The sequence below is a fragment of the Psammomys obesus genome, unplaced genomic scaffold (genome assembly GCF_907164565.1).
Source record: "Psammomys obesus unplaced genomic scaffold, mPsaObe1.curated_primary_1811, whole genome shotgun sequence".
NCBI lineage: Eukaryota > Metazoa > Chordata > Mammalia > Rodentia > Muridae > Psammomys > Psammomys obesus.
In genome coordinates this window covers 10,663,504-10,688,160 of record NW_026585689.1, presented here as the reverse complement: position 1 = coordinate 10,688,160, position 24,657 = coordinate 10,663,504, and the positions used below count along the sequence as shown (strand labels likewise).

Sequence of the window (24,657 nt, the reverse complement as noted above, 5' to 3'; positions counted from 1 at the left end):
CATTTCATGTTTTGAGGAATTCAAGCCTTCTTATTCCACGGAGGGTGTATTAAAAGTAATCTATTTTTTTTCAATATGGTAAAAGACACACCTGAGGATTTATGGTATAAACAGGACTATAATTTGTTAAGAGTATAACACAATTATTGCTATTTTAAAAAGCAAAATGAATAGTTAAAATTTAAGATCACCATTACATATTTGCTTCAGGCCACACAATACTCCAATGTAGATGTTACAATAAGATACTCCCCAGTACCAGGCTTTGCATGTCTAGTCTATGATAGGCTGTCGCATTTAACTATCACAAAAAATATCTTGGATGGCAGAAATTGTTAATCCCATTTTATAAATGTAAACACTATCCTTCAGAATCATTGCCAGGCTTTCCTAGTATTTCCGGCTAGTATCTTTTACCTCTGATGGCCACCGAACCACAAACCAAAGAAAGTGCCATTGGCTACATTTTTGACAGCCCTACTAAGGCAGGCTGGAGGTCAGAAGAGCAAGTTTCATACCACTGCATAGACCGATGAGAATAAACCGATACAGCAGAATCAGCACGTGTTCACAAATGGCACACTGGATAAAATGGCAAACCGAAAAATGAAGTGTATGGGTTTCCATCATTTACAGAACTATGAACGCAAATTTTTTCTATATTATTCCTAGCACTATAAAGACATAACAAAGAGTGGGAGAAAGTCATATTTATGGTGGATCTTTGACTTCTAGTGAGCAGGCTAGGAGATAAACTGGTACCAGAGGTGGTCTTGACACATAAGCGATTCCTTTTTATTTTTAAATAAACATTTTGCGCCAATAGAACAAAATAATAATTGCCTATATGATGATGGAAGCAAGCAGTAACTATATACTATTTTAGGGCTTTTAAAAATACCTTTTTTTTTCTCAAAATTTAGAACGATTCCCCTACTCTATATCTAATAAAGCTAAATTAGCTACAATTCGGGTTAACTGGTTTCACTTAAAGGTTTTTAGGTCATTCACTTACTCAGTCAACTTACCAGGCAACCTGTAGTGACTAAGTTTACTTTAACGCTCTTTAGTTTTTCTAGTTTCCTGGTGACACAAATACAGTTGCCCAAAATGTTAAGAAGTGGGGGCCAGGACTGAACATAAATTGTGGACTTCACAAAATGAAAGTAACTGAGAATTTTCGGATAGTCACAGCAGGGTAGTAAGCCAGGGTTAGCCCTTCTAAGTGTACATGGGATATGTTCCCATCTCCCATGTCCATAAACTCAGTAGGGGCCTGAGAGTTGAGTAACAGAGAGAAGAGTCGGGGAGAGCCTTTGTGTACACAGCCTACTTTCTTACTAGTTGCAGAGCCTGGAAACGCTTGCATCCACTCAATTAGCTTGCCTTTTTCCCCACTAAAAGCTACTCCTGGGTTCCAATCCCCCATTCCAAAATAGCAGAAAGCCCAGTGAGTGACGCGGGCTATTCTAGCCAGAATTTTCATGGCTACCAGTAACAAATGTTATAGGATACAAGTCCTCTGTGTCTTGTAAGTCAAAATCTCAACAGTGATTTACGAAATGAATCTCTTGACAAGTGTGCTACATGGAATTTTTGTTGCCCTCCTCTTTTCCTCCCCCAACCCTATCCTGGCTCTTAAGGGACTTTAGAGAAATACTGAGAAGCTAAAATCAGAACAGATGGGCCCCCACAACTCTGCCTCTATAGTAGGAATATATTCCTGAGGACTTAACTTCAGGCATGAGTCACGATCCCATTGCTAGCCTTGCTGCCAGGTGGGGGCCAGATCCAAGGCTTTCAAATTAGCTTAATTTTATATAGCCTTCCAATGGAAAAAAAAATGGGACAAAATACTCCATGCTTTCCAAAGATCCTCAACTTCACATTAAAAATAATTCAGCCTGTAAAGTTCATTTATTTCAATTACAATACCCTCTCTTAAATGAATTTTTTTCAGTATACAAGTCACTGTGCCCCACCCCCATCTATAGCATCTAAGCTGGCCTTTCTCCATACCATCTAAATTGTTGAATGCATAAGGCAGGCAGTTTCTAAGTCTTAAAGAAGAGAGCAGATGTTATGTTGGAAGCAGTGAAGTAAATTCTTCTTCATTTTAAAACAAAATGAGCCTCTTGAGACTGAGCACTGCTTTATAATCTAACACTCAGTAGGTGCTCCATCAAAGATTGTGCAACGAACAGGATAGATGACTAGTTTCTCCTCAGTCCATTTTAAAATTAGATTGTAAGTGATATCAATGTAATATTTCACTCATCAGAAAGGAGCAATTTAAGCTAGTAGGTCTATAGCTATATTTTGCAAATTGACTTTTCCTAAGGCTCGCTCAACAAAATAAACCTTTTCCCTAAAATTGTCACAAGTTGAGGCAAAACACGGTAAAAGCTTGTGTTACAGAAGAACTAAGATTCTTGCTGACCTCAGTTTTTCTGAAAACTTTATAGAGTTAGAAGAGACCCTGGGGCAGCTGCAGCTGGATGATAATCAAATCCTTCATTCTCTTTTCTGAGTCTTAAGCTATACTTTCTGGTCTGCCTTGAATTCTCTTTCTGATCTGGTGCTTGGCAAAAATAAATGAAAATAAACATAAAATGACCCAGAATCAGAGAACAGTCAATTTAGTATTGCTCAAGGATTTTTTAGCTTGTTGTAGTCAACATGCTCCTCATTGTCTGATAATGATCTGGAATCAAATGTTGGTTTTGTGAGATTTTGTGAATAATAACATTTAAGTACAACCATATAGAAAGGCAATGGGTCTTTTTAAAATACAGACAGCAAGCTGAAGCATGGTGGTGCTCACTTATAATCAAAACACTAAGCTAGAAGATCGCAAGGGCTTTTCTGGGCTACCCTGGGCTATGCTGAGCTACACAGAAAAAGCCTCTTTAAAAAAAAGTCCACATGGTCTTAAATGGTAGGTAGTGGCTTGATCATTAGCCCAACAGTAGTCTCAGGGGAGCTGTTCCTTCATATAAATAAATTTTCTTAACAAGTTTGGGAACTAAACACCTTTTGAGACTCTGTTTATAGAAATTTCTTTCAGCAACAGATTAGCTATTCTATTCTAAAACCCTCCCTGAGGCAAAAACTAAATCTGTGATGTAGCAGCTGGCAGTTAACTATACTTAGGGGAAAAGTAAAGAACATCAAATTTATTCCTTGCAAACTCTCCCATCATTAGCCACTTTATGGACTATACTTTTCCAGCAAGACTTACGTTTTGACACAACTGTTACTTCCCAAAACATGGGCCCTATATCTTTTCTCCAGCCTTGTATCTAAGGGTTCCTCCTAACATCCCTTTGTTAATGTTCTTTCTCTATAGCAAGTGTAGCCCGTCATAGAATTCTGCCCTCACTCCATCCTCTCCCTGCATCTCTTTCCTTTGTTGTAATTTCAGGAGATAAGATACAATCTTTTTCTCTCAAAAGAAAACTTCTTGGTAATTTATTCCAGTTTCTTACTTTGTAAGCACATCAACTTTTCCTTTGATCTTTTTTTCTAGTTTTTTTTTTAAGGGTTATTTATTTATTTTCTATAGATGAATTCTCTATTTGCATGTATACCTGCATGGCAGAAGAGGGTATCAGATCCCTGTATAGATGGTTGTGAGCCACCATGTGGTTGCTGGGGATTGAACTCAGGACCACTGAAAGAGCAGATAGTGCTCTTAACCTCTGAGCCATCTCTCCAGCCCCCTCCATTGATCATCTGAGGAAGTTGCACAGGTGTTTTGAGATCTACCAAAGCAACAATCAAGTTATCACTCTTGGAACAGTGTCATTGTATTTCACCATAAGTGTAATCTACTTTCTTCCACTTCTTAATAATAATAAAAATCCACATCCTTTTATCCACTGGAGTGTGGCCTCTTTAGCAGACTGAAAGCTTCTAATGACAAAATACAGTAAATTTTATCTAAGCTTCTATGAGTTTCTCATCTACCTTAAAATCTTCCCTGAGTCCAGTCTATACATAACTCACACTTCTGTGAGCTCCCGAGTCCCTTCTCCCTTCATGTCTAATATTTTTATCAATTTGTATATGTTTTCCTACATTATTTTTCTTTCACTCTTTTTTTTTCTATTCTTAAAAAGCATTTAAGGGCAAACATATTACCTTTGAATGCTTGTGGTAATTTTCAAACTGATAATCTTGGCCAGTAATTTTAAGAGATAAGAATAGCAGCTTGGAAAAGTCTACTGGACTTATTAATTAATAGCTTACTGATAACTAAGAGGACTCAAGGAAACAGTAGGAGGAGGTGGGAGACAATGAGAAGAAATGGAGATGCTACAGAAATCACAAACATAAGAGTAGCCTTGAGGATTAAGAAAGGAGGAACTTAACAATTAAAAACAAGGAAATCATGAAATTTGCAGGCCAGTGGTGGGATCTGGAAAAGATCATCCTGAGTGAGATATTCCAGAAGCAGAAAGACACACAAGGTAAATACTCACTTATAAGTGGATACTCGACCTATAAGATAGGATAAACATACTAAAATCTCTACACCTAAAGAAGCTAAACAAGAAAGAGGACCCCAGCTAAAATGATCAATCCTCACTTAAAAAGACAAATGGGATAGACATTGGAAGTGGGAGAAAACAAGAAACAGGACAGGAGGGCCTCTGAAAGACTCTACCTAGCAGTGTATCAAAGCAGATCCTGAGATTCATAACCAAACCTTGGGCAGAGTGCAGGGAATCCTATGAAAGAAGGGGGAGTTAGTATGACCTGGAGAGGATAGGAGCTCCACAAGGAACTAATATATCTGGGCACCTAGGGTCTTTTCTGAGACTGATTCTCCAACCAAGGACCATGCATGGATATAACCTAGAACCCCTGCTCAGACGTAGCCCATGGCAGCTCAGCAACCAAGTGGGTTTGCCTAGTAAGGGAAACGGGGACTATCTCTGACATGAACTCAATGGCTGGCTCTTTGACCACTCCCACTGTGGGAGAAGCAGCCTTCCTAGGCCACAGAGGACAATGCAGCCAGTCCTGATGAGACTGATAGGCTAGGTTGGATGGAAGGGGAAGTGGACCTCCCCCATCAGTGGACTTGCAGAGAGCCATTGAAGGAGATGAGGAAGGGAGGGTAGGATTGGGAGGGAGTGAGGAAGGGGCCTACAGCTGGGATGCAAAACAAATAAAATGTAATTAATGTAAAAAAATAAAAAAATTAAAAAAAGAAAGGAGATTGAAAAGAAGTATGGAAGACTGAACAGGGTGAAGACAAGTTTTCTTGGGGCAAATGTGGCTATGTAAATCTTGAGTCTATTTGCACGTAGTAGGCAGGAGACCAGTGACAATGAAGGGGCAACTGAGAGAAGAGACTGACCAGCAAGGAACCAAAGGCTCAAAGGATATGGGAAGAAATGGAATCAGGAGTACTAAAGTCAGAGACATGATTCTTGAAGGAGATAGATGTGATCAGAGTTAACGATGAATTTGAAATGGAGGAGTCTAGATTTCTAGATTTCCTTAGCATTGCTGAAGTTATGGAAAAGAGCCAGGGCACATAGCCAGCATGCTGCTGTTGGGATTTGGAGTGCAGAGAAATGCTTTGGTTGGGTTCATCTATGTGGGAACAGAGAAGTAAACAATAAGGACACAGATATGAGTACTTCTAAGCAAAACCAGTATGTCTGACTTGGGGCCTCTAGACACTATAGAAAACGAAATACAGAAGGTAAATGAGTATTCAAATTTGGGTACAAGGAGAACTTCAATACATCCCAAAGTAATAAGAGAAGTGAGATGATGCTTCCAGAAAAAAAAAAAAAGGTATCAGTTCAATTTTGTCAGGCTGTTTTTAGGTAATAGTAATGCACAACAGAAAGTGAGGAGTGTTTCCTGCTTAACCATTTAGCTCATGTTTACTGCTGTCCTGTGGACATGGTCCACAGAGCATGATACTACAAGACAAGTGGGTGACAAGCTCCAGGTTCAACCAAGTGAGAATCCACAGACAGGGCAAAGACCCGCTTAGGAAGTCCAGGAGCAAAAGGAAATCAAAATAAAAGTTAGTATCACTCTTGAATGAACAAAAGAGAGAACCTAATTTTATACTAATAAACAAATAAAACATGGAAGTGTTAGGCAAATTATAACTACTTAATAAGCTGACAAAGTAATCTTAAAAGCTTTGGCAAGATAGAAGAATGGGGAAGACAAAGAAGCAATCAATGTTAAAACAAATTTTGGATTAAAAATCTTTCCTCTATATCAACTTAGAATGTTCTCTTTTGATCATAGATAGATAGATTGAAGACAAATGTTCCATTCAAAGTCTATTGAGCACAAGTCATTAATAAAACACATCTCCTTTTCACATGAACTGTGAAAAGGCTTCAAAATCATGGGAGACACAGACAGACTGCGCGCAAGCAGAACTAGAAATGGGTAGCAAAGCTAGAGCCCAGGAATCTACCCAAGCTTAGACCAGAACACAAGACTTCCTGGAAATTTACTAACTCAGGGCTTTAATAGGGAAATCCCAAAGTCAAGGCATAAGGGAACAGCTTGCCTGATACATTCTCTGCACAAGATAACAGAGTTTTCTAGAAACCAATGTTAAAGAGTTTTTATAAATCAGTTCTTACAGAAGGACTTAAAGCAACCCCCCATTGGTGCTTCTGTGGCAAGCCAAGGGCAGTGAGATTCCAGTAGCCTTTAAAGAAGGTATTGCTGAAAGAAAATCTCAGCTATATTAGTCTTCTACTTTTCAAGACATAATCATCTTCTTTAGCTGTTATTGCTTATTCTAACTTAGGTCTAATCTCATAAAAAGGCACCACGAATATATGAGAATAGACTTCCCTAAGTCTGTTTCTAATTACTTGCAGTTCTGGTAGATGCATTTGGGTGTTTATAATGTGTACAGTATTTCCAAATGATTTTAAACAAGCACTACTCGTTTTTCTCAAACATGACAAAAGCTTTAGAATGTCAGCTCATTATTAACTGTGCCAACCTGGGACCAAAGAGGCCTGGAGAAGCAGAATTCACAAGTACTTAAAATACTCCTTTTTGGCCATTACTTTTTAATTCTTCTCCAAGTCATATCTTAACAGGTCCCTACTTTTATAACTCAGTTTTGAAAAGATGCAATCGTTTTAACATGATACTTACTGATCTTCTGAATGCTTTACTCAAAGCAGAATCTTAAATACTATGATTTGATATACATGACTACACTTATTTAATGACAAGAGAAGGGCCAGAATTGGTGAGCCACCAGGAAGGGTGAGATGTATTTAAGGTCTGAGTCATGTAAGTCTTAAAAGTCTACCATCTTCTCCAACCAACCCTCTCTAAACTCTCTGTCAGACGTGCTGCCAACTATGGTAACCTCCATCCATCAGAACCAAGTGTAAATAAAGCCTTTATGGAAAGGTCAGTATTACCCAAGCATAAATGAAGGAAAGTCACAAGGTGCTAGATGACACTTGGCGCACATGCTCCAAGAATTCCCCTGGCTGCCACTGATCTTGGTGGAACATACCACTGCAAGGATTCATCAATCAAGCTAAGCAACCATTAGAACAAAACTGTATTGTGCAGTAAGAATATCAAATTGCCTTCCTTCTTCTTCTCTCCATCACTCCATTCTTTTTTGTGTAAGAGGGTTTTTAAAAGGGAAAAAAAAAAACAACCCACACATTATTTTCTCAGTGTTGGCATGCTGGACTATTCCACTAAAAACTGGAATTATTGTAAAACAAATATGCACTTTCAAGAGTCTATTTTCCAAGTAAAATAAGTCATGGGCTTAGTGGTGGGTGAAATAAGGGATATTTCAGATTCTTTGAAACATTTTAAAATTATTTTTTAAAAGTTTTGGAAATAATCATCCACATGCTTTTTTTTCCAAATATTTTATCCCTCGAGGATCATGGACATCGGAAGGAAAATCTGATTTCATTTCTTTTTAGTTTATATTTCCTAATCAAAGTAATTTAAAAAGCACTTATGAGAACTTGCAAAGACTTTTTAAAAGGCTTTTCATTTCACGCTTCGTTTAGACAAGAATAAACCCTACAAAAATAATCTCACAGCCCAAAAGCTCATATAAAGTGCTCAACTATCCTTAGTGCACAGGACACACGTGTTGAGGTAATGGGTCAGTACTACTCCAGGAGGGCTAGGATGCAAAATGCCACAACACAGAATGTGGAAGAGGATTTGCAGCAAGCAGAACTCTCGCACCCTGCTGAAGGGAATGCATGCATTTCTGCAATTCAGCAACTCCAGAATGAGGTACTTTCCTCCTAAGAGATATTAAATCATATACTCAAATTCTTGTATAAAAAAATGTTTATAGAAGCTATAGTCATAAAATCACCAACACCGTTACATTTATTTTATGTACATTGGTATTTCACTTGCATGTATGTATATTAGTCACATGTGTGCAGCACCCTCAGAGGCAGAGGTTCTAGGTTATATCCATACATGGTCCATTTCCCAGACAGAGCCAAACAATGTGTTTGCTTTCAGGATAAACGAGTTGCAGTGGTTTAAAAACAGAACTGCTTGTATTTGTTCTGCCACAGAAAGAGGTTGCCTCACCTCTGCTTAACTCTCCCCTGTGTGCGCACATCCAGCTTTCTACCCTCAACATCAGCGGGCATCAGAATCACCCAGAAGGCTTGTTGAAACACAGATGGCTGAGACCCACACTCAGAATTTCTAATCAAGTGAAGTCTGGGGGTAAAGGACCTGCAGTTTGCATGTCACAGATTTCCTGATGATGGCAAGAATGATGAACACTTCAAGGCTTTCTGCTTCAAGCATTCTTCAGTTTTCAGATCAATGATCCATATTTGGGAGGGGGAGGCAGGAAGATCAGTAAGTTTAAGGTCAGCCTCAGTTACAGAGTAGAACCCTAGCTCAATGTGTTTTGTTTTTTTTTTTCAGCATTGGCATACACTAACAACTGGAATTATCATTTAAAAATAAGTACTTTCAAGAATCAACCAAGCAAAATAAGTCATGAGGTTAATAGTAAGTGAAATAAGGAATATTTCAGATTATTTAAAAGAATATACAAACACATACTTAATATATGTTTATATGTATTCATATATACATATATGTATATAGTATGGATGTACATATCTATGTGTATATATATATATATATGTGTGTGTGTGTGTGTATACACATATACACATATGTACTTTTTGCATGATACTGCCCATTTGGTATTTGCTCCTCTCCATTATTCATTTTCTGCACATCCATATGTTTTCTACTCAGATAGAACCTAGTGCTATCAATGGCAGGATTCCTGTCTCAGCTATTTATGTACCCCTCAAACCTAGAACAACTGTATTGCTAATAGGTGATAAGTAAATGCTAAGGTTCCAAGAGCTTGTACATTTTTAAAGCATGTGTCAATACTACCAAAAGCAAGAAAAATAATTTCCATTATGGGGAATTACCTGTCACTGGGACAGTGACTTGGCAGTGTCCAGTCATGGTGCGGATTGATGAGGAAACCCCAGGATAGGAAGACCGAGCTTGGTGTCAATGTACCAACCACCAGCTGGAGAGGTTTGCGAGGGCGAGATTTACCTGTGGAGGCAGAATGCAGGTTAACTCTGGACACAGTACCTTTTGATTGATGTTTTGAGTAAAATGTGTGCATAAAGATGATGGGGGAAAATGATATTCCTTTCCTTTGTTGTTAAGCTTTTATAGTATCAACATATTATTTTTTTGAGTCATTTCTGGGCTTCATGAGTGTTTTTTAAATAATATAATTTTATATAAAATTTTTTAGTTTTATAGTTTTTCACAGAGTCTACAGATTAGTTTTTGTTCATGAATCTAAACATGAATCAAAGAAAATGCTTTATTGATCTTGGGTGTGTGTGTTTATATGTGCATGTATGAAAGTACACGTTTGAATAAGCATACAGATATATCCATACATGTTATATGCATACATACATATATAAACTACATGCAATGAAACATGGCTTTAGCTCTCCTGTGAGTCATATAGTTATGGAGTTGTTGGCTATGATTAATGAAGTAGATACATGGACACACATTTTCATCTCTGTATATGTACACATGCTGCTTGCATCATTTCTTTTCCAGGTAAGTTTAAAATGTGCCTTTTAAACTGAATGAACATCCTCCAAAAAGTAGTAAAATTGTTTAAGAAAGTTATTGTCATATTATTTTTCAAAAAAAAAATCTGCGTTAGGGTATAAACTCCCTTGATGTGATATTCTAACAGACACATGCCTATGGTGAGCACAGAAATAGAAAGGTGAGCAGTTTTTAAATAATGCCAGGAAAGGGGAGCAACACAGAAAGCACAGTTGTTCTGATGGGACTAATCGAATATGGGAAATACCACAAGTTACAGTAATGCAATGCTAGAGTCTTTTTAAGCACATGGGGGTGAGGGTTTGGGGGTAAGCATTGCAATTTTTAAAATTATTGGTAACCACAGAAATGAGAAGAAGACAGGAAAAGGAAGGAGCCTGAGCACAGGTTCAATCAGGGAAATAAAATCAAAATTATAAAAATAAAGTCTCATATAATTACATCCTCACTGAGTTCCCTCTTCACTTCATGAGACTAGGTATATCATGTTTATTATAGGAAGAACTAGTGTTTTCTCCATCTAATAGGCTTGGAACAAGACAGAACAGTGCTTGGGACCTTTACTAAAGTGGGTAACACAGGACACTATAAGTGAGGGCATTGGTGACTATTTCAATCAAATGTTCTTGAAAACCATCACATCTGCTTCTTTAAGCTGTGTGAGTTATGACTCTAGGAAGAATAAAGCCTCTGAGTCTAGAATCTATATACCCTAGTGGTGTAAAAATGCCCCCATTCTAACACAGTTGTCTTAGTAATGGAATACCTTATCTCAATATCTGCATACATTGTATAATGTTCAAAGCAGAGTAAACCTATATCCTTAACCATCTGGCATTTCCTTATGGTGAAGTATCAAACTTTCCCACTTCAAACCTTCAACTTTTAAAAAGAAACAGTAAATTTGTATTACATGTTATTCTATGATTTGAGTAACTATCTCCCCAAAGTCCATTGAGCTAAAGGCTTGGTCCTCATCTCCTGCTGTTACTGGAAGTTACTATAAGAAGTCAGCCAATAATGGGAAGAGCTTAGATCTTTGGGAGGATTCCCTAAAGGGCAATCATGGAACCCCAGTCCCTTCCTCTTTTTCATCCTTTGCATTCTGATGATGAGGTGAGCATGAATGCCTTGCTGCTATGAAGTCCTATCATAACTCTAAAGAATGGGGCCTAGTGATTATGGAATCAAACTTCTAAAATTCTGGGCCATGTTAAACTTTTCCTCATTATGAGGTGATTATCTCAGGTACTTGACATAGTAACAGAACAGTAGAAACATAACCAGGAGAGTTGACCTCTTAATGATGTCTAAACTAATTTATGAAGATCATAATCATTTAATTGGCTGCAAATGTGCATGTACTCGTCTCTATAAACCTTTCCAGGCATCTGTCATCATGGCCTTGCAGATGGTAATTTGAGTTGTCTTCATTTGACCTCCAAATAGGAGAAATGAGAATTTTGACTAAAGGAAGGGGGCAGGCACAGCTTGAAAACAAATACTGAGATTATACTAGCCTAATGAATGTAATACAACAGCATTATTTTTTTTAATGAACAATAAGAGTCATACAAGTTTCAAGGGTGTCCAAAGTTACATAAAACACAAGGTTAAACTTATATTTGGATTTCCTTGAATATTTTCCAACTTTCTTAGAAGGGCATTCTTGGCTCAGCTTATGGTGTATGAAGAGATGAAATGTACCTTAGAGATAAAAAAAAAAACAAAAAAAAAAAAACGTGTATTTATTCTCCAGGGGATCTTAAGCTTATGTGATCAAACAATTCTGTCACTAACTTGATGATCTTAATATGAAAACAGCTAGCTAATTAGAATCCATGTGGCAGACACAAGTGTAAAACAAATGGAAGTCGTTCCATTAGTCATTGTTATCTCTCCCAGACATAGAACACAAAAACAGAAATTTTATCCATTGCCCAAGAGCAAAGGTAGACTATCACATGCCAAGAAAGATGAAACAATTTCCTGAGCTAGGAAGTGAAAATAATCTCCACGGCTAGCATCAGAAACCTCGAAATAAAATGAAGGTAGAAATTATTACTGAGATATAAAAGCCTCAAGACTCTGAATTTCCTTTTAAGTTTTTATTATATTATCAGAGTTACATAAACAAATAGTTCTCTGAATAGCCATCCGAAGACACATTCGACCTTATTCAAAACTTTGAAACACCGTCCTCAGATACTTACTGTTTGTTTAAAGAATAATGCTGTTGTATTACAGTCAACTTAGAAACAGGAAGTAATTTATGTCATATTTCCCCTTCATGTTAAGAGGCCAATAATTTTATGTATTTTTTTTCAAAATGCTTAATCATTCAATGCTACTTGTAAAATAAATAATGGAAGTCAAGGAAAGAGAGAGGGGAGGGTGTTGATTTCTGCTGACCAGCCCTGTGCTGGTACATTGAGTACAAATTCAGAGTAGCCAAGGCTTCCATGCCTTGGGGTTGAAATGTCTAACGCTGCTCCTCCCATCTTATACCTCCAGATAAGCAGAAAAAGCAACTAAAAGATTCTTTTGTGTGTGGCATCCCGGGTTACGCAAAAGACAGAAGTGGTTAGGGGATGACCGAGTGAGAAAAACCCCCTGGTCGATGAAATGAAGGTGGAAAGGAAGATATTCATGCACAGCCTTCACATGTTTTCCTTCAGGGCAATGCTCTGATAAAGTCTTACTAATTAGGCACTGCAAGCTTTTAATCTTTTGTCTTCAGTGATGCCCACCCAACCCCCGTTGCTATGATTAAATACCCCAACAAAAGCAACTCAGAGAACAAAGGGTTTACTTTGGCTCACAACTCAAGGATGATCCCATCACAGCATAGAGGTCAAAGATAGCAGGAACTTGAAATAACTGGTCAGGGCACATCCACAATCAAGCAGAGAGTGATGAGTTCATGCACTGGGCTAGTTTTCTTTCTTTTATATGGTCCAGGACCTAAGCTCCGGGAACTGTTCTGCCCACTGTTAGGATAGCTCTTTACATCTCAATAAACCTAAGGGACATAATTTCACAGATGTGCCAAGAGGTATGTTTCCAAGGTGATTTCAGCTCCTGTCAACCTGGCCAACAGTGCTACAATGATGCAGAAGTTTTACTCTTAATCATTTGTATGTTATCCATTTTCTGTCGCTAGCCTTCCTGTTCTGAGAGAAGTCCAGAAAGAAGAGACGTGGAGTAAATAAAACCAAAGCACCAATCTCTTTACTATTTACACAAATGAGTTATCCTTTTCAAGCAAAAAGATGTTTTCCTTAAGCCAAAGTTAGACCATAAAGCTTTGTCCTTAAAATCAGAAAGGCCAAGAGTGGGTAAGAGGTCACCCTTTACAGAATAGCAACGGGCTAGCAGGAACTAGCCCCAAATGACCCTGACCACAAGCCAGAAGCTGCATTAACTCACTTACTCCTCACAACAACCAAGGTGAAGAGGGTGTGTTAACCGTCCAAACCTCAGCTTAGACGGTCACAAGTGGCAGTGCCAGCTTGTGCTGAGAGACTAGGCCGTGCTACTCCTCCCACAGGGGCAGCTCAGGCTCAGGACTGATATCATCTGCACCTGCATGGCTGAGACGTTCCCACAGCATTTTGTCTCTGGCGTGTAGCAAGAGATGAAGTTGCATGGTGCAAAGTTAACAACAGCAACAAAAAAAAGTGCAAGGACTGTACCTGAACACGACTTCTTCTGGCTGGGAGGCGGAGCAGGTCTCACGACTATCAGATACTTCGGCTCTGCATCTGAAACAACAGCATCATCTTTCAGCAAAATCCTCTCAGAATCAGCATGGGAGTTGGCACACTCATGCCGCGAACGAACGTTTCTTGGTGTTAGACTCTCTGTGACCCAGGTACTGGCGAATGACAAGACTCACAAACTGGAAAATGAAGACTTCCTCAAAAGCCCATTAAGTTTTAGAAATGAAAATTAGATCCGTATTTTCAAACCGAAATGGGTATGGGTGGGAAAGAGGTCTTTGAAGAGAACATGCTATATAGACCCTTCTTTTTAAGTAAAATGGTCTTATTCTTATTAACTCACAAATAAAAATGTCACACAGCTACTTTAAGGAAACCACTCAAAGTACCTGCCCAGTCGCAAAATGTATTCATCTCAGTGAATATCTATCGAGTTAGAATGACCATCCTGAAGCTACACAACTTTACTTAAGGTTTCACACTTTCACTATCAACTACACTATATATATTTATCCATCACTAAAAATGACAAAATTAAAAAAAAAAAACGAGAGTTGAAACTAGAAAAAATAGCTTTCAATCCTCTTTCATAACTCATGTGTGTGTACTTTTGCCTGCATTCCTTCCTTCCATGTTACCTGCTGCTGGCCTCTTGAAAGCCATTCTAAATTTCATAGTATACCTACACACTCATTTACACACACACACACCTGCATGTATGTATATCTATGTATGTACGGGCTTCCCTAGGGCCCTCAGAGGCCCAAAGAGGGCATCAGATCTCCTGAAACAGTACTTATAGATGGTTGTGAACTGCCTCATGAGTGCTGGGAACCAAAGCCTGGTCCTCTGTGAGAGCAGCAAGTTCTCTTAACCTCTGAGTCATCCCACCAACCAGATATAATTTTTAACATATTTATTAACTCTTTGAAATTTTAAACATGTATACAGCTTATTTTAATAATATTTAGTCCCTACTTCTTTTCCCAGCACCTCCTGGATCCAGTCTATTCCCATTCCCAATTTCATGTTTTGTTTTGTTTTAATACTTCACTGAGTCCTGTTTTGCTGCCCTGTAATACATGAGTACTGGGCCATCCAGTACTCATCCAGTACTGGAGCTTATCATTGACATATAGGAGACAATACTTAAAAATATTTATGTCTTAAGTAAAACAATGTTAAAGGCCATAATACACTATATTTAATCTTAGCTGAAAGGCTGAGAAGTGACGTTAAAGCTAAGAAATCAATGTGTGTTTAATAAGGTGTGGGCAATTTATGAAATAGCTGTTTTAAAAACTAACATATCCAAAATGGCTGATTGGATACACACACACACACACACACACACACACACACACACACACACACACACACAAATGAAATACATCTAAGACCTGTAAAGTAGCATTCTTTGAGCAATTCTATTAGACTCCCTGGCTGATGAGTTATTACTCCAGTATTTCTTGAGGAGCTTTGGAACCTGAGACTTCTTAGTCACCAAGTTTGACTGGGCTGCTGCCAAGTAACCAGAGTTCAGCACTATTTGCTCAGGTAGGCCTTTAGTCTTATTTTTAATGTGTATTTCCATTTCCTCTTGTGGGTATGGAAGAGGCTTCTTGCCCAGGGTTTTATGGAGCCTTCATTTCCAGTTGGAGACTGGCTGGCATCTCACCATTTGCTGTAATCTGCCATATTAGTTACTGAGGAACCCAGGAAACCACTGGAACTCACCTCTGGTTCTGTTGCATAGGTACCTCAGGACCAGCACATAGATAAGGGGTGTTCAAGCTTTTCACAGCCCCATGGGTTTGAAAGTATATCTTATTTGAAACTCACATAAGCTCTCAACCCAAATTCAGTAACAGGAATACAGTCACCACTGGGTGAGCTTATCAGGGATGTAGAACAATGCAGGTATTAATAAACTACAGTACAATGCTTGCTTCCTGTGAGCAGAAAACTGGGCTAATAATGTTATAAACTAATGACAAGCCATGCTAATCCTACACATCCTGGGTAGTTACCAATAGTGAGATCACTGAGAAAGTGTCAGCTTCACAGGCATGGAACATACATACAGTTACATCCTTCACGGGACCCCATGTCCAGTTTTAGGCCCTATCGCCATTTTGAAATTCTTTTTCTTTTAACTTCTTCTATGTGTGTATGTAGGTGTGTGCATACAAATGTGTGTGGAGGTCAGAGGACAACTTGTGGAAGTCAGTTCTCTCCATCATCTGGGCTCCAGGGATCAAACTTGGGTCACAGGGCTTGGGGAAAATCACATTACCCTCGGAGCCTCACCAACCCAGTGAAAACATTAACATTTTGCTCTTTGGAACTTTTTAAGTTTTGTAAAATTAAGTCTCATGGGACATTGGAGAATGGATGAGAGCAAATGGAGCCAGAAATAACAACACTTGCCCATGGGTTTCTGCCTCCCTCTTCACATAAGGTATTCCAAGGACAGTAAGCTCCAGGTTCAGCAAGACCCTGTCTCGAGCACAAAGGAGGAAAGTAGCAGAAGATACTAGAAGTAGAGCTCTGGCTTCCACATGAACATGCACAGGCCAGCACAGGTACACACATACGTGGACATATACTACACAACAGAAGAGGGCGATCACGTCTTATCTCTGACTAAGAAAGAGGGGGTGGAGAAAGTCACAGAAGGCTCCAAAACGCCACACTGCCCACTCAAGCCAGACTTGCTTTGGTGAGAAATGAGGTGTTGGTGTTTTAAGAAACATAAGCAGCAAGAAACATCTTTGTGTCCATTTTTTGCTGAGTTAGTCAACATGGAAGAAGAGGGAAAGACAGGACAATTCAATGCCCTTTTGGTTCTCCCTCATTTATAAGTTAAAAAGAATTGCCTGCTGGATATGCATGCCTATGTCAAAGGTGAGATAAAAAAGTTGGGACCTTTTGTGCAGCTTTTCCGTAATTCATGCTTAGGAAATCCTATGCATGTAGGGACTGTAAAAATGCAGAATGTGCACTTCCAGCATCGCTGCTCAGAGTTAAGAGCTCTCGAGTCCACACTGAAAATAGGCATTGTGTATTATCAAGGTCAAACGTCCAAGTCCTATAGTTGATAGTTTTCATTTCTGAAAATTACATTAATTAGCAAAATCATGGTAAAGACTGTGAGAGGAAGAGGTTTACTCTTTAATGACAATCCTGGTTTTTGAAACAAGAGCTCTTGATGTTAGCTTTGTAGCTGGCCCTATAATTATGTAAATGTCTTAACTTAGTCTTCAAAATGCCCCTTTAATAAGTCTCAAAAATGTACTTCTAGAAAACAAAGTTCAACTGTGAGTTTTACTAAATTGCTCAGTATGGTAGAGTTCCTTAGAGCTAACTTTTAATTACTTCCTTAAAACAGACTAATTTAATTATGCTTTAGTGGCTTTTTGAAAAGGACTTGCACTACCAAAGCAATGCAGATGCCAAAGACAGTGCCCAGGATCCAACATGGTCATAGGAACAATTGAAAACTCTGTTTTTGTTAAGCTCACAGTCATTTTGCCTAGCCTGTGGCAGTAGGTCAAAACCGGGAACAGAAGTGGGACCCTGGGTGTGTGTATTCATTCTTAAATACTCCCCACGTGCAGTATTTCAGCAATTTTCATACTCTATTGGGGATACACACATGGAAAAATAGGGCAACCAAAAGTAAGATTTCTATTCCATTTTACACTATGATATTCTTTTGGATTTGTAGCAGATGTGCTACCAAAGTAATTATTTCATTATTTAAGGAATATATGCAATTAAAATCTCAATGCAAGAAAATTTATGTAGGAAGCAGTTACTTTAAATTTGTAATTCTGGTGCCTAAGTCTACATACTGATACAGCCCAGTTAAATTTAATTTGCTTAATATTGAAAAGGCCCTAGAGTAGGGGATAAGAAAGTTTACTGCTAAATGAAATATAATATTAGAGTCATTTATAGATATATACTATTATATTTTAGTCAAGGATATCTTCCTACTATAATTGCCCCACTAACTCTCAAAATTTAGAGGTTTCTATTAGAAATTTCCTCAAGAAAATTATACATCACACTCATTCATAGATATCACTGTAAAAAGTCTACAAAATATGTTGTCAAACAGAAGCTGATGATACATTCTAGTTAGGTGTAGTTTCTTACAGTGAACAAACATAAGGTGGGTTTGTAAGACCATATCCGTAGTTCCTGAAAACACAATGACAAGATCCAAAGCCCATCTTGGGGAATGCACTGATGGAACATTTGTCTAGCATTTGAGGGCACTTGATGCCCCTTTGGACCAATGCTCAGTTATACAGTGGCAAAGTCCCATGGTAGGCAAGTGTACAAGAGGAAGACTGGCCAGAAGTGTTAGTGTGCTAACTCCACAACGGTCACTAAGTTATGCACACAATCTAGTAATTTTAATACATCATTTAGATTACTAGCTTTTTGTTAGTGGTACAGAAAAAGAATGCCTATAGAACTGGAATTATCAGAAACTAAATGAGTACATCTTTTAGAATATTTCCAAGTCTCTACACAAAGACTTGGTGAACTGAGCTCAGGCTAGACCTAGCTACACTTTGCATTCAGGCTTTGTTTATTTATGCATCTTTAAGCATGAGAAACAGCAATTATCCATTAGCACATTCTGAAAGAAGGAATAAATTGAGCTTTGCAGGAAGAACGGAGAAACCATTAGGGACCGGGAGCTGACATAGTGTGTAAACACAAACCACATTTTTGGAAAACCTTATCATTTTCAACCAGAGAATTAATGCATTTATTATTTTCAGAACTGTTTCTCTTACTTAACAAAATTATTTATACGAAGCATTTGTTTTAGTGCAGGATCAATAAGCTTTTTCTTTTCCTGCCTGAAAAACAAATGGAGACAATTTGAAAACAAACCTTGTGGTATTTGGTAAGTATTTCTGTCAAATATTACAAAATCGTTTAAATGATGAACTTGTGCCCAGTCTGACAGAACACACTGCTGTACCCCTTGGTTCAAAGAAAATTCTGGCTTCCTCAGCCTCCAAGAGTGGAATCACACCAAAGTCTAAAAGATCCACAGAAGTGTAGCCAGTCCCATCACAGAAACACCAGCAATGCGAAAGGGACCTGGGGATCAGCCACAGAAGGTAGCCCAGAATATTCGCACGCCTCTTCCGAGAGAGCGTACATCATAGGACAAGCCTTCAGGGATGATGATGCCAGTGAGAAGCAGCTCCTGCTCGCCATGCAGTGAAATGGACAGGGTCTCAAAGCACAGCCAGAGTTATGCTCTTCTCGTTCACTCCTCACAGCCTACTAACATGCCTGGAAGAAAACACTTACATGGTGTTTCCAAAACAGCACTGGTTCAAACATATCCCATTCAAGGAGATGTCACTCGAGTTTCACCCAGAGTTCTACTTTTCATTTGATGAGATTTGGGAGGCAATAAATACTATTAAAGACATATTTCACCCAGGACTAACTATGTTAGTTTTGGGCCCAATGCAAAAAACAAATGGTGAAACCCTTCTTAAAAAGCAAAGAAAAAGAACTATTAAGGACATAAAAAAATTATCTTTTTCTCTTTCACTGTCTCTGCATTGACTTGTTATGGCGTTGCTTGCCACCTGAGGTGGTATTCTGGAGATGGGCTCCATTCATCTAACCACATTTGGACTCTGACTCCCAGAGACTTCAGACTTTTCTGTGGTTCATTATGAGGCTCAATTCCTACAGGAGGTATATTGCGAGGTAGAGCCAATTGGGAACCCTATCAGGTCATTATAAATCAAGCCCAGCGGCCGGGCATGGTAGTGCACATCTGTAATCCCAGTACTCAGAGAAGCAGAAAAAGACAGATCTTTACGAGTTCAAGGTTAGCCTTCTCTACAAAGTGAGTATAGGCCAACCAAAGCTGCACAGAGAACCCTTGTCTTGAAAATCAACCAACCAAACAAGCAAAACAAAGAAAGAAATCAAGCCCAGATGTCCCTTTCTCTCTTTACACATACATGCTCTATGATCTCTCATGCACGTGCCAGCTTGCAATCCCCACATATGTGCCAACCACGTGACACCATTTGCCATGTTGTGGTACAGCAGAAGCACTTTTCTAGATGCTCCTGCCTAGTCCTGGACTTTACAGCCTGCAGGACCCTGGGCCCAGATAAATATCTTGTTTTAATAAATTCCTAGTCTCAGGTATTCTGTTATAGCAACAATTACCTAAGACAAAAATGTGTCCCATTAATGGCAACCAGAGCACGTACGAATACCCTAGCTCTTCCTGAGTCCACACCTAAGGGTCTTCAGAAGATAGAAGCCAGTTGATGCTGTTAATTAAGACGACCAATTGGAGAATGGAGGAGGCTCTGAGAGACTGTGTGGGGAGCAGGTGAGGTCTTGAGTGCAGGCATATCACTGACATGAGAATACCCATGTCCAGGACCTCATTGTCTTGGACCCCTGAAAACTGGCAAAGCCTTCCCTAGGCCAGGCTCAGGGATCTGGCAATGCCTCCCTCTGATTGGCTGTATGGCTGCCATGAGTGTGTGGAAAAAGCAGCAATGAAGCTTCCTCCTCCAGGATGACTGTTACCTGAGACTATGGCCCTACAGAGACTTTCAACAACTAGCCAACCCCACCTCCTTGATGCACACAATAAACAAATATGCTGAGGTTCCAAGTTGTGGAGTAGGTGCCTGTCCAGTCAGACCAATCCACCTGACCCCAGATTTTCTGTGTGTCTGCCTCTGTCTGTGTGCCTGTCTGCCTGTGTGTAATTTCTTTGTTCCCCTCTTAGCTCAGTCAGGTTTCTAGGACCAAGCCACGCTGGACACAGTGAGCAGGGACACATGAGTCTTGGAGACAAGACAGCTGAGAACTGAGCAAAGACGGGCAGGGTGTGGAAGGCCAAAGCGCAGAAACTCAGGCTTCATTCAACCCCCTGCCCTGGGCCCACAGCGCATCACTCAACTAAATGAAATGTGAAGAAAACTACACATTGAAAAGAATGGTAACAGCTCATTTAACTCTGAACATAAGGTCCTCCAAGGGCACTTGCCACCTGCTCGTGAGGCCAGCACTGATCTGACCCTCTGCTCCCCGTCCCTGCACCCTGGGTGTGTCTGCTGCCCCACGTTAAGCCTGTTTCCTGTGATCTGGCATGGAGCCTGGTACGTCTCATCCAGCCACTGTCCCAAACTAATCCTCCTCCACTTCCCCGCTCAGACACTTTCTCTCCCTGACGTCACAAATAATTAGTAACATATTTCTCTGACCCACTCGTCCTAATGGCCAGGATGCATCTTTTCCTACCTACCAAACCCGTCAGATAGTAAATTTCTGGCTTTCATATCTGTAGCATTCTCTTTGCATGTGCTTATATGTGCAGCCCACAGGGAAGCTTGGTATGGGTGTTTGTTGTCTATTAGCCAGTTTAATATTTGTGTGGGCTAGCTTTTGAAGTAGGGCCTGTCCAGGTGCACACACACACACACACACACACACACACACACACAGATACACTTACCCATGAACTCTGAAATTTTGTCACAGTATCTTTTTGAAAGGTCTGGTGAAAGATCAGGACTTCGTTTGGACATGGTTTCTTCAAGGAATGGAGTCCAGAGTAGAAAACTTCAAACTAGCAGGGTGTCCTTCCCCTCCTTTAAACCAGTCTAGTGAGCATTACCAAGTAGAAGTAGAGAGACAAGACTAGATTCCTAAACAGAATTTTCCCATTGAGTTAAAAAGAACCAGAAAATGTGTGTGTCACAGGGTTGAAAAGCTCTGTGTTGTGGTGGCTAAAAACCACACCAGCTCTGGAGCCAGCCTGCTCCTGGGCTTATTATTCCTAAACCCCAGAGGTCCACTGTCTTTCCTGGACTAAAGAGGGTACTGCTGTTAACAGTGTCTGTTCTACAGAGAAACTCCTAGGACTAACTGACCAATTCCTTGGGCTAGGACTTTGAGAGAACTCAAAAATCATGATGAAAACCTCGATCCCAGCATAGGCTGACTGGCTAATGTGTGCCCCATTTGGTGGTGGACACAGGAGAGCACTCCTAGCCTACACCTTCCCTTGACTTCCCTTCTAACAGCACCATTCATAGTAGAGTGAAGTTTGGGCTGCCCCCCAATATCCAGATGATGAGCAACCTGAGACTCATGCTGAGAACTCTAGGCTTTCCCTTGCAAATTGATTGAGCAGTCATCTTTCCAACCAATGTGGAAACTACTGAGAAAATCAGACTCTAGTAACGGGTCTAGCTAGACAACGGGTGTAAATCTTGACATGCCAGGCAAACCAGGCATTTGCCAACAGTAGATTGAACCCCTAAACTCAAATAACTGTTTTTCCCAGAACTACCACTACAGGCCAGGAGAGATGGTTTGTTTTGTTGGTGATGAACCTTACTAGAAGAAGTAAGATTAGCTCAAATTCAGTGAGCCTGGTTAGCAAGCACATGGGGATAGTGAGGCCCAGCTCTGCCTCTGGGAGGCCTCATTAGGCTGGGAAAATAAGATACAGATGAATACATGCACATAAAGAACCCGATCTGACCACAACATAAACCGATAAAGCCAAATGTAGCTTTCATAGCCCAGCACGTGGTCTGGCTCACATGAGCCAAAGAACACTGAGTGTGCTTGGAGAGTAAGCCATTCCAAGGGAATTAAAATAACAACTACAAAAGCTGATAAGACTACTGTCCTTGGTTTTGAGATATCCCTAAAAGCAAAAGAAATTCTAGCATCTAATTCTTTTCTTGTATTCCCATCCCCTGGATAATCCTTTGACCCTCCAGTTTAACCTTTTCTCAATTTTAAACCACCATCTCAATAGTCAGATGCCTGCAACGATTCTAGAATAGTATATCCAGAGCAAAACATTATTTTTAGCCCATGACAACAGAGGACATTTTAAATTGAATAATCAATGGTGAATTTTTAAAAGTTAGAATTTTATTTTAGTACCTTATACAATATGGTTGACAAATAAAATTCTGTACTTTATATTGAGATTTGTTTTAGTCAATTTCCAAAAAAAAGACAGAAGTGGAGATGATGTATTACTTTCTGAGGTCAGGAAGATGAGTAAGATCCAGTTAAAGTACAGTTAAATCCAATAGAAAAAAAATATTTAAAAGATTTATCTTTAGTAGCATATGGGGAAATAATTGTCTATTTTCAAAACAGGCCTTTCTGGTAATAAACTCATAGTAAACTGACTAAAAGATGGTATGCATTGATTAACAAATTGATACCTGCCAATAGCTTTGAAGATTTTTTTGAAATTTACTTAAATTTTGCTAAGTTTTATGCATTGGAAGAAAATCAAATGGTTCTAGGATTTCTAATTTGTAATGAAAATTTTGGATTTATTTTAATGATTTAAAGCCAAATACTTACCTCATAGTGAATCTATTTCCAGAAAAATAACTCAGAAAGTGGCTTTAGATAAAGAGAAAAAAAATCTGTCTTAAGAGGTACTCACAGCTCTTTCAGACATTGTGAGCTCAAACCCTTTCCTATTCATTAATTCATTGTGTTCCTAAGTTCAAAACAACATGAAAGAAAGAAGAAATATAGGGCTGTTAGGATCTTCAGCTCATGGAAGTTTATTTAGGTAGAGTATGAGGGAAGACAGGTCAGACACACATACACACACACACCCACACACACTTACTAACAGTAATAGTGATGCTAAAGCAGGGCATCTTTAATTCCTGCACTCAAGGAGTCAGGGGCAGGGGGACCTTTGTGAGTTCAAGGCTAGCCTGGTCTACAAATAAAGTCCAGGACAGCCAAGGCTACACAGAGAAACCCTGTCTGGAAAAACAAACAAACAATGATGCTAAAACCCAAGCTATTGGTGCCTATGATTGATGACACCAGCTATGCAGGAATCTGAAGCCAAAGGATCTCTTGAGCTCACATGTTGAAGGCCAGGTGAACAGCACAGAGAAATGCCACCATCAGTAACAGCAGTTCACCAGGAGTGTGCAAAAGAAAACAGTTTGCACAATGCACACAGAGAGGACCATAAATATTTTCTGCCCTGGCCTCCTGTGGAGCAGAGAAGGTACACGTGAGGTGGGCAACCATGAGAAAGGCAAACACAAGCTCTGAAGGCACAGTTGTTACACACTGCAGCTCACGTATATATAAGTTACGTAGCTATGATACTTGGCCTCTTTTTTTCCATTTTATTTATTTGTTTTGTTGTTGTTTTTTATTAATTACACTTTATTCACTCTGTATCCCCCCATAAGCCCCTCCTCCCTTCCCGATCCCACCCGCCCTCCCCCTTCTTCACGAATGCCCCTCCTCAAGTCCACTGATAGGGGAGGTCCTCCTCTCCTTCCTTCTGATCTTAGTCTATCAGATCACATCAGGAGTGGCTGCATTGTTATCTTCTGTGGCCTGGTAAGGCTGCTCCCCCCTCAGGGGAAGGTGATCAAAGAGAAGGCCAATCAGATTATGTCAGAGGCAGTCCCTCTTCCCATTACTATGTAACCCACTTGGAAACTTAACTGCCATGGGCTAGGAAAGGATCATCCTGAGTGAGCTGTCCCAGAAGCAGAAAGACACACACAGTATATACTCACTCATATAGACATGTAATATAAGGATAAACCTACTAAAATCTGTCCATCTAAAGAAACTAATCAAGAGAGAGGACCCTGACTAAAATGCTCAATCCCCATCCCAAAAGGCAAAGAGGATGGACATCAGAAGAAGAAGGAAACAGGAAACAAGTTAGGAACCT

General features: G+C 39.5%; 1 protein-coding gene across 3 annotated transcripts in view; it reads right to left on the bottom strand.

Annotated features, from left to right (window-relative positions):
* Abi3bp (ABI family member 3 binding protein) overlaps nt 1–24,657 on the bottom strand; it is a 211,150-nt gene that overhangs the window by 123,902 nt on the left and 62,591 nt on the right. For all 3 annotated transcript variants that reach the window (XM_055594593.1, XM_055594575.1, XM_055594585.1), the window contains exons 3-4: nt 13,851–13,919; nt 9,477–9,609 (exon numbers count right to left, since the gene is read on the bottom strand). In XM_055594593.1, the coding sequence (XP_055450568.1) occupies nt 9,477–9,609; nt 13,851–13,919 (202 nt within the window). The remainder of the gene's footprint in view (nt 1–9,476; nt 9,610–13,850; nt 13,920–24,657) is intronic.